General features: G+C 41.8%; 1 protein-coding gene across 1 annotated transcript in view; it reads left to right on the top strand.

Moving 5' to 3' along the window:
• RPS7 (ribosomal protein S7) overlaps positions 1 to 6,653 on the top strand; it is a 6,921-nt gene extending 268 nt beyond the window's left edge. Inside the window, exons 2-7 of the mRNA XM_005426231.2 lie at positions 248 to 329; positions 637 to 708; positions 2,307 to 2,450; positions 4,034 to 4,098; positions 5,764 to 5,914; positions 6,534 to 6,653. Coding sequence (XP_005426288.1) covers positions 255 to 329; positions 637 to 708; positions 2,307 to 2,450; positions 4,034 to 4,098; positions 5,764 to 5,914; positions 6,534 to 6,611 — 585 coding nt within the window. The 5' untranslated portion in view covers positions 248 to 254 and the 3' untranslated portion in view covers positions 6,612 to 6,653. The remainder of the gene's footprint in view (positions 1 to 247; positions 330 to 636; positions 709 to 2,306; positions 2,451 to 4,033; positions 4,099 to 5,763; positions 5,915 to 6,533) is intronic.
• The last annotated feature ends 4,258 nt before the right edge of the window (positions 6,654 to 10,911 follow it).

Below are 10,911 nucleotides of genomic sequence, written 5' to 3'. Positions count from 1 at the left end.
GCTTCCCCGGGCTCCCGGGGCCTTGCAGCGGGCCCCGAGGTGGGCAGGCCCCGCGCTCCCTGGGACGCTTTTCCTGTGGCCTGGTAGTCACCCCTGGTGCGACATGCTGGGGCTGGCCCGGCCCGTGTGGCGTCCTCTGGCTTAGTTCTGGAGCGTGTGGCTGCGCAGCCGGGTTGGAGAGTCCTGGCTGTGTTTGGAACAGGTGACACGTGCTTGGTGACAGCCAAAGTGTTCTTTTGCGTTGCAGAGAGGCCATGTTCAGCTCTAGCGCCAAGATTGTGAAGCCTAATGGCGAAAAGCCAGATGAGTTCGAGTCTGGTATATCCCAGGTACGTGACTTTTCCTTGTTCTCTTCAGTAACTCACTTCAAGTTATAGATACAGTTGTCCAGACCCTGGGGGTTGATGCTGCCAACGTGTTTTCTTTCCTAGTTTTATTTTGGAACTGAGTCAGCCTCTGTTTCCATTAGTTAAACTTGTTGGATGTTGGTGTGTCTTACAGGAAGTTAAGTCTTTGATATTGACTGTGGTTAAAAGTTTATACCTGCTCTTTGGCACTGTGGACACGCTTTGGTCTCAAGTATTCTCATGAACTGAAGTGTATGTAATGGATTATTCCACAATTTCACTTTTGTAGGCTCTGCTGGAGTTGGAAATGAACTCCGACTTAAAGGCTCAGCTGCGGGAGTTGAACATCACAGCAGCTAAGGTAGGCTGGACCTTCTCCACTAAGAGCTGGGTGGTGACCCTTTTTGTGTGTGTTTAATTTTTGTGGGTATTGCTGTACTAGGTGAAAGGTGACTTAAGCCCTTATGGCCTGTGATAGTTTTGTTATGTGCTGTTGTAGCTTGTCTTCTGGTATTTGCTGCTAGCACGTAGGATTCTGTAATAGTGTTTTTCTTAGGAAGTATAGTTTGAAAAGTCACTGTAAAAGCCCAAATAGCAATTTAGTATGTTAAATAAAAGTGTTTGAAAACGATGCTTCTACTTCATGTCTCTGCAGACTGGGTTTGGAGTGTGAAACTGGCTTTTTACATGTAGGTACTGGCTGGAAATGTAGGTGTTTCAGAAACATAAACTGCAATACTTTTCATAAAAAACAAAATTGTCATGAGTCTCTCATGTGCAGATAGTAGGTGGTAGGTGGATTGTGGCAATAGACTGACTTGATAGTGTAGCTTAGCCTCCTTGTACGTTTCCAGTTTTAGATTATGCAGGCAGCTGAAACATCAAGAAAGAAAAAGAAGGCAATTAGTGGAAAAGGAGAAAGAAAGTTAGTGTTAGAGTTTGTCAGCCTGGGAGACTGGATGGCAGCAATGAAGCAGGTCACTGCAATCAGAAACTTTATTGGGCTGCCTTTGGTTTTTGCCCAGGCCCACCAGTACAGACACAGGGGCCTGACTGCTTAGAGTTAACTTGAAAAGAATCTGGGAATGCAGAAAGCAGCATGTATCATGTATGAGCTGAACAGCCTTCAGAAGAAACCACATCTCTCTGGAAGTACAGCAATGCCACCTGTCCTTAGTGAAATGCTTTCAGAAAAGTCTTTGTTGTTTACTTAGCTGCTTGATTTTATTTGTGAGAAATCTCCCATGGGCATCTGAGTTGGCTCATATGAGAAGGTAGCTGGTGAAGAAGAATTCATCCTTCCATTCTGTTGGAGAATGAGGATGTCTCTTCAGCCAGTTTCATGGGAGAAGTGCTTTGTAAGCCTATGCAAACTCTGGGTTTCAACTACTGGAGAGACAAAGCGGAGAGAAGTAACCTGTCCTAGTGTGTTGTAATCCTGTTGGTATTTGGAGAGGTGAGAAATGTTTTGATTGAGTAGGGATGCAGTCCTAGGGCAAGTGGCCAACAGGACGTGATTTCCATGAAGCAGTAGATTAAAAGTAAGAGATTTGTTCCCCTAAACTTTGTTTGGAGTCTGCATTAGAGGCAAGTAATTTTTGAAACTTTGGATCTGTACAACTGCAGAAGGGATAGTAAACATTCAGTATAGTGGCAGTTCTAGCCCCTGAGTCTCATCTTACAGAAGGAATGGGCTTTGCTGTTCAGAGGATGTGGTTCTGAAAGGGATGGTGGGATTTATTGCCTAATCACTCCTCCACAGTGAAACAAGTACTCTGATAAAAGTTTTTCTGTCAGTGCTTTGTTTGTAGAGCATTAAGGCAGGTACTGCTCTCTGATGCACTCCCTGCCCCACGGAGTCAGAAGCAAGACTATCAATACCAGTGCTCAGGATTCATGGTCAAACCAAACATTACTTCTCAACCCCCAGCTAACACTTACTTTGTACTTTTGTTTCAGGAAATTGAAGTGGGTGGTGGCAGAAAAGCCATCATTATCTTTGTACCAGTTCCTCAGCTGAAGTCCTTCCAGAAGATTCAGGTGCGGCTAGTTCGGGAGCTGGAGAAGAAATTTAGTGGAAAACATGTGGTGTTCATTGCTCAGGTAAAAAACCCCTTAGAATCACAAAAATGTTGATTTGAAGGTATATCTGGAGGTGATCTAGTCCAGGCTTCCACATGTTCCAGTGTTGTATTACCCATTCAGGGTAACAGTGATAGTAATTCATAGTACCAGCAGGAAATTTAATGAGTGTCTGGTGGATGTTGGCTAAAATGTTTACAGGTGGCAGCAGTGGAAACTTGGTGAGATGTAAAGTTGTTTCATGGGGGATCTTTCTTGTTCTGGCCACTCTTACTCCTTCAGAAGTTTGACACACAAAGCTTATAATAAAAGGGAGTGAATATTAATAGGGACTTTGCTCCACTTAGATGATCTGGGCACTTAAATTTTAAGTTATAGGAAAGGAGGGAAAAAAACTCATGCAAGTTCTAAATATATGGCAGAAGCTAAGGTGAAAGGGTGTTGGAGGGATCTCTGGGCAGTACTTAAGGGTTGGACAAGCTAGGGATCTGTCTGCAGAATGGATAATTGGTTAAACTGAAGCTAGCTGAAAAATTTTAATGCAATTTTTAGAGCCAGAGCACCTTACCCTGAATCTTCATATGGCGAAGAAGATTTATTTTAATTAAGTGCCTCTGGTTCACTTCACCTAGGGTTCTTGACCCAGAGGTGGTTGGGCACTGGAACAGGCCCCCCTGGGAAGTGGTCACAGCACCAGCCTGACAGAGTGCTGTGAGGTGTTTCTGCAATACTTTCTGGCACATGGTGTGACTTGGGATGTTCTGTGCAGGGCCAGCAGCTGGACTCGATGGTCCTTGTCAGTCTCTTCCAACTCAGCATATTCAGTGATTTTTTTTAGATTCTGTGATTCTGTAATCCCTTGAGAATTCCTTATCAATTTAGTAATCTATTTTAGAAGGGAACATGTGATTTTGAGTATGACATGACCCAATTTGGATAATGGTAGCCCCATCATGAACACAGTCGTGGAGAAGCTGTGGTGTGATGGTAGAAAATAGTGCAGGTGGCTAAAACTGCATCTAGAATGTTTTAAAACATCTACACTTGCAGTAGGAAAGTAGAAAATTAAGTTTTACTGACCTAAGATTTAGATCCTAATTTTGGAACAGGTTATATTTAAGCCAGGATTTGATCTGGATTGTGCAATAGATCTTACTATTAAAACTAGCATTTCAATCTCAGATGTCACCTGGCTGTCTGTGGAACTGAGCTCACTACTCTGGTTTGCACCAGAGGCTCAGTCTAACAGAAGTTTGAAATTCCTTGGGATTTCTGTTCCCAAAGAAGTGTGTTCACAGTGCTGATGAGACATAGTAAACTACTGTGGTTGTATTCCTGGGGAGAGGGGATGAAATCTTCTATTTCAGTGCCCTGAATACAGGAGTAGTAATTGAGAAATGCAGCAGTACAGCAGTTTACCTTCTGCAGGCAACTCTAGTTCTCTAGTTTCTAATGCTGATGTAACTTTAAGCATACTTAAGTCTACGTTTTTGGCTTTTCATGAATTGGTTTCTAGTGGGGGGAGGGAAAGGTGCATGTTTCTGAGTTCATTGTAACCACCAGATACTGAGAAATGCCTTTTTGTTCTTGTCTTACCTTAACAGAGAAGGATTCTGCCCAAGCCAACAAGAAAAAGCCGCACAAAAAACAAGCAAAAACGTCCAAGAAGGTTGGTAAATGATACTGATTCAGTATGACAACCTTCTTTTGTACCTGGTAGTTTAGTCAAGTAATGATTAGTTGAGTTTTTGAGAAGTCATTGAAGTGATTGGCTGGTCTTGTCCTTTCTCCTACTGCTTGAAATACTGCTTTGTATCTGTCATTGACTGCTAAAGTGTTCAGTAGAAAGGTCACCTTTGGGCACTGTGTTGCATTTCTTAGCACTCTATTTGTATTTCCAGCTACAGCAAGTTTTTAGCTAGCAGTGCTGGCTTAAGGAACCCCAACCTGCTGTTTCTGTTACCACAGGTGCTGACAAGAGCTATTTTTTTTTTAAGTTGTAGGAAGAGCCTCTTCCACATCACATGTTAGACTGTGTGCAGAAGTCAAGGCTGACACACTGAAGGGGATGCAATGAGGGAGAGAGTGGCTGAGGAGGGGTGTAGGTACGAGTACTAGTCCCTCTGGATATGAATTTGATAGCAATAGTATAGTCATTTGTGTTAAATGGCCTCCCTGCTCTCATCTAGTCACTGGATTGCTAGACATGCAACACTGCTATGTCTCTGTGGATGTCAGTGCCTCATCTGTATGTTGCTATATCATTATGTAAGTCTGTGTCTTAAAGGTTTGTCCTGTTTATGACATGTGGCATGTCTTGTAGCTTCTCCCTGCTCCCGCAGTATTATACCTGTGTCATGTGTTACTGTATTTTGCAGTCTTCAGGCATGGATTTTTAAAGTACAGTTTCACAATACTCATGTAGCTGCAGTCCTGCCTTTGGAAGACTCTGCCTGTGTTCTTTTAAAATTAGCACTGCACAGTGGTTAGAGAAGTTAGCATTTGTGTCTGAGTAGCACACTGCCACTTTCTGCATGAGGAAAGGCCAGTGTGCAGGACTGCCCCTGTCTCAGCCTGAGATGAGATCAGGCTGCTGTGTTGTTGTGGATGTCTGTCTCCCTTAGCTATGCCAGTGTGGTCAGGTGTGAAGTGCTGCTGTAGACACAGGTGTTGGTTACTAGTGATACTGCCCTGAAACTCTGGATCAGGATGCTGCAGACTTAATAATCCTCTAGACTCACGTAAAATAACCTGGGCACCTTTTCTCATGTTGGCTCACTTCTGGACCGTTCAGGAACACACATGTAGATTTCAAACAGTCTTCTAAGCATGAACTCAATTGGTCAGCTAGTCTTTTTTCTGTATTACATTGATCTTCTAAGCTGCTTGAGTTTAGGCAGATGAAGAAACCAGTGTTTCCAAAACTGGTTGGAGCCAGTACTCTGTGCAGCCGAGGATACTTATCCACTTAAACTTTTCCAGTCAGTGTCTCTGGCAGAGTTGCGGATGGAGCAGTTTGGTTTTGATTTAAATATTTATTAAATATGTAGAAATAGAAGTATGTTTCAGGGCTCTTGCCGCAAATCAATGTGTGATCTAAAAGGTCAGAAACCTGGCTACTTTTTCTTGTGCAGTTATTAAGTTTCTGCACTCTGTAGAATTGAGCTTTTCTTTTTGCATGCCCTGTGATAGTGCTGTATTGTCACACTGTGGCATTAAAGAGAGAAAACGCCTCTGAATTTTCAGCCAAAGCATGCTGTGGAAGATTTAAACCTTGTCAAACTGGAAATTTTCCAAGAGGATGTGTTTTAACACTATAAATGTGGCATTTCAGCCGTACACTTACTGCAGTGCACGATGCCATTCTTGAGGACCTGGTCTTCCCCAGTGAAATCGTGGGCAAGAGAATCCGTGTGAAACTGGACGGCAGCAGGCTTATAAAAGTCCATCTGGACAAAGCACAACAGAACAATGTTGAACACAAGGTAAATAAAAAAACTTACTTTCTCATGCAGGTGGGGGTAACAGTCTGACATCCCCAAGAGACAGCTTAGGAATACAGGAAAAGACTTGCTTTTTGGCTTGTGGAGATGCTTTGGTTTGTATTTGGAGTAAGGTGCTGAAATAGAGGCAAGACAGTTTTGAGCTAAAGCTCTAGTTCAACTTGCCAAAGCCCCTGGATTATAAAGTAGCTATATTGGTTCCCTCATGGGACCAGACAATGTTTTATTGGGTTTTTTGTATGAGTAGGGGTTGGTTGGTTGGTTGGTGTTTTTGTTGTTTTTGAAGTGAAGCATTTAGTTTTGACCTTAAACAGATGTGCTCAGTAAAGCCTGCGCTTCACTTGTTTTTTTTTCTGAAATGGGAGGCTTGTGTTCGGGCCTGCTCAGCTCTCAGGGTCTCACATTGTTGAAAATCAGAGAGAGCCCAAATACTCTAGAGGAAATGTATCTTTTGTGTAAATCCTCAGCTACCTTAATCTAGAAGAAAATAATTGGCCTCAGAGTGAAGACAGACTGGCAAATAGTATAGTACACTAAGTATGTTGACTTAGAGTTAATTGTTTGCACAGCATGTATAAGCAAGACTTATTTGTCTTCACAGGTGGAAACATTTTCTGGTGTGTACAAGAAGCTCACAGGCAAAGATGTGGTGTTTGAATTTCCAGAATTCCAGCTGTAAAATGCAAAAAATGGCTGAATAAACAACTATTCATATAACAGAGTAATTTCATTTAAATTTTGAATTCCATAAACACAAATGGGGATTCTGGTTCATGGGACTTCTCTTCTGTCTGGAGAGTGACGCCTGTGAATCAAAGTATTAACTCCCCAGCTACCATTTTAATGGTAGCCATATTAGGTTTTTCTTGGCACTGTTGCAACACAACTGGACAAAAGAGTCCAGAGTCTGCAAAAAGAATTCATACTGAAGAACCTAAGTATTCCAAATCTCATCCGGGGAAAATACGGAGAATTACTGTAGAGCAGTGGAACTCCTCTGAGTTTTGCACACAAGATATCAGTTGGAGACCTACATGTTCCTGACCCTGGAAGAAGTCAACTAGCAGGTGGTGTGTGGCTTATGAAATGTGTAGAAACGACATCTGGATAAGGGGTTTGAATTAAGGAATAGGTTGGGGGAGGTATAGGTTGATTTTTGTGGTAACTTAACTTGCTCTAAATGGCAACATTCCTTACCAGTTCTGTAACTTCTCACCTTTCAGGCTGAAATGGGAAAGAATTTTTACTTCTGAGTGCTTGACTGTATCACTGGACAAAAACTATGGGTTTTTTAGGTATTGATCTTGCTTTCAGAAATATTTTTTTAGATTATGTTTTAACATGATTCTGTACATGCTCAGTGATACAGGGAGAGATGGGGAAGAACTAGATGCATCAGCATCCAAAGGCTGATAGTGTCTCAGAAACACTACACTTTTGACTTCAGTATCTGTGTTATAGAACCCTTTACACAAGCTCAGGGTGGTGTTGGTCATTTGAAGTTCTGAGCTAATTACATGAGTTCAGTACCTGATTGTACTAAACATAGTATTAGGAGTAAGTGTTTAATTTATCACAGTAAAAGACAACTAATTTTGGAGTCAGACTGATATGTGGAGAGCTAAGTTGGGAACAAGTTGTGTGACAGGAGCACTTAGTAACTTGCATTTTTCTACCTGAGAGTAGATGGAGGACAAGTACCACTCACTGAGGGTCTTTGTATCTTTACTTCTCTTTTTAATTTACAATAGTTTTGGCTGCTTCCCATTTGACACTTCTTCTTTAGCTATGGAGAGCTAAAAGGTTAAAACAAGTTCTGCATTGTTTTTGCATTGAAAAAATGAAGACTTTAAAATTTAAGCATTACTTAGTAGGGCAGGACAGATAGCCCTGTGCTGTTACTGTTGGTGCCAGGAATGCAAAGAGAAGGAAAACATGCCCTGTTGCAATTAGTAGTTAATTTCCTGTTACGTGGTGACAAGGCTTGAGTATTTGCACAAAAAGCAGGCTGTATCTTTGAAAAAGTTTGTTTACCTTAAGGCCTTTTCCTATCTCCTTTTCAAACTTCTGTCTCTGGAGTATAACTTAATTCCTTATTTATTCCTTGACTACTTACTGTTCATCTTGAATGATTCAGCAGAAGTGAATGCATCAGCTTCCCTTAGAATTCAATGAGAGGAGTTGGCAGGTATATAATAACCCCAAATCCTGTCTGTTTGTCTGGAGAATAATTGTAAAAGATCTTACAGTAGAGGACCCATAACTTTTGAATTCAAGTTTTCATTGCAAAAATGGATATTATTCAGATTGGAAATGCCATCTTGTCTAGTCCCCCAAAAATATAGTCTTGAGTCAGACACATTACTAAGCTTTCCTCTAAAACAGTCACAGATGGCAGCCTGTGCAAGTAGACCTTGGCGGGTGTGGGCTGAAGAAGCAGCTTGGGGAGTATTTGGAGACTTACCAGATGTTAACTACCTTTAGTTAAAGGCTGGTGAGTCTGCTGGGGCTGTGTAACCTCTGCAAGGAGAGGTGATCCTCAGCAGGCTTTGCTAGAGAGCATTTCCTGCTTTATAGGGAAATGTAACTCAGGTTTCATCTCTTCATGGTAATAAAAATGTCAGTTGAGTTTCTTTTGAAGCGCTGGGAAGGGGTGAGCGGGGGAGGAGAAATCCAGTAAACTGAACAGAAAGATTGCAAACGTTCCCAGGCACTGCCAGCTGGCTATAGATTTTTCTTGGCTCTTGTTGCAAGCCCTCTTGAACTATATGATATGCAAAGGCTCACGACGGCCCCATAAGCAAATTCTTTGAGGGAAAGGATAACACTGTCAAAGCTCTATGGCTTTTACATCAATTAAACTACAAGGAGAGGTGAATTTTTGTGGCATAAAAATACAAGGCTGTGTGTTTGCAAAAGACTTTAGTCGTAGTTTACCTCTATTTACAGACTCCCTCGTGTGTTTGTGTCAGTGATACAGTCAGACAACTCCCTCTGTCCCTTGACAAGCATACTAAGTGCATGCCTGCAATCTGGAAAGTCAGTTTGATGCCATCTGGTCAAGTGCTAATGAGGCTGCTGGAATGCTGGTGTCAAATGTTACCTTAACCTAAGCAAACTCCATGTGAGATGATGCTAGACTTTTCCTATACCTTTCATATGCTGGCACAGTTGAACTCTGAACATGCGATTGATCACGAGTTTTATCAGCTGCTCTGGGTGAAAGAGGGGTCGGCATTCTGTACCAAGGCTCTGCAGCAGTAATATGTGGGTACTACCAGTGTACAAAGACAGCCATATACTAAAGTGCTTTCCTGTAGTAGCTCCAAATGAGAAGCAAGGGCTTTACATCTGTTAATTGCTCATGAGACTCACCTGATCGTAAAGCTTCAATTATTTCATATGAATCCTTTCACAATGTCTTCAAATATTTTTGCCTATGAGGAGGTCTGATCCCTGGTGATTTTTCTTCGAAAAGGTATACAAATGTGTCACAATTGTAGTGTAACAGAACTTGCCTGAAGTTTTGGGTGGTAAGTGCTTGACCTATCTTTTATTAATAGGGCAACTTGATATATGATAACATCATGTTGGAGTAGCCTCCCTTGAGTGTAAGGGGGAACAACTGGTGAGTTTCAGTGTATGATCTCATGCCAAGCAGCATTCAAAGGAAATCCTATCACTTCTGCATTGTGGACTGAAATAATTAATTTCCTATTCCTTTGTTTTTCCTGAATTTTCCAAGTGATAGGCCTGAGTTTGATTCTCAATTACATCTGAAGGTCAGAGCAATGCTGAAAAGCTACACATTCACCAGTTTGTGGGATGTGCTATCTAGGCCACTGGATGTTTATCAGAATGACAGAAAAAAAGATTACAGATTTCGATTACAGAAAGTTATGAAACCTCATAAAATGAAGGTTGGTGGTGAGGCTGAGGGAATGTGAATTTGCCTGTCTCCAGTAGGGGCTGACTGCAGCACAGATCAGTGTGAAGAATTCACTGCTGTTTAATAAAATGCCTTTGCCCTGCCCCTTGCTGCCTGCCTTGAGGGTGCTCCGGTGAAAACCCTGCTAACATGAACATCTTTGTACTAGTGCTCTGTTCCCTACAGAGATACAAGTAGAGGATCATATTTATGTATTGCCATCAAGAGGAGAAAGTTTGTTGGATTTGTTAAGTCTATGAGTTCATGTATCCCCTTTTCTACCTTCCAGTTACTCTTGTTTTCAGGAAAATAATTCTTAAGCTTAGTGTCATACAGTTGCTACTTGGTGTTGTTAAATGATTAATAGCTAACATTTCTAATTGTTGTGTATTGAGTTGACATGTGTGGCTCAGTTGTGATCTGCCCCTGGAGCAGCAAAAGTAGAATTAAATCCAAGCACTGAGTAGATTATTCTAGTTTTAGAGATGACTAACAGAAAAAGCACAATTGCTGCAGTGAATGCTGCTTAAAAATTTTTATACAAAAAAAAAAAGAGAGATAGTCCAACATCGCTAATAAAGTAGAAGGCCAGGTTTTACACAGTTGCAAATAAAGTTGGTACTGTATTGGTGTGACCACACTGATCTTTCTGATATTTCCCACTGTACATCTCATATACTGCACAGCAGAGGTGGGAAGGAGAGCTTCCACTCTCAGTGCCCACAGAGGTGCTGGGAAAGTGCTAAGATGATGCTCAGATGGCAGATGGATGTCTTCACAGGGACAGATCTACAGGCTGTGTTTTACCAGGACTGTCTTAATGCTTAATAAAGTTGTTTCCTATTTTCTTGGCTAAACAGATACTGTTCTGTAAAGCAAAGGATGCATAATTGTGCTGCCCTGAGAGCAGAGGAGGGTTTGCACTTGGCATGCTTGTGTGCATGTCTGTACCATGGAGGAGTCCTGTATCTGCTCTATCTCCTTGCCACTTTTTGGGGTTTTGGTGTTCTTGGTCCATTCTCTGCCCAGTCTGTATTTATGCTTGGAATTG

This window comes from Geospiza fortis, unplaced genomic scaffold (genome assembly GCF_000277835.1).
Source record: "Geospiza fortis unplaced genomic scaffold, GeoFor_1.0 scaffold139, whole genome shotgun sequence".
NCBI lineage: Eukaryota > Metazoa > Chordata > Aves > Passeriformes > Thraupidae > Geospiza > Geospiza fortis.
This window is presented reverse-complemented; position numbering and strand designations above follow the sequence as displayed.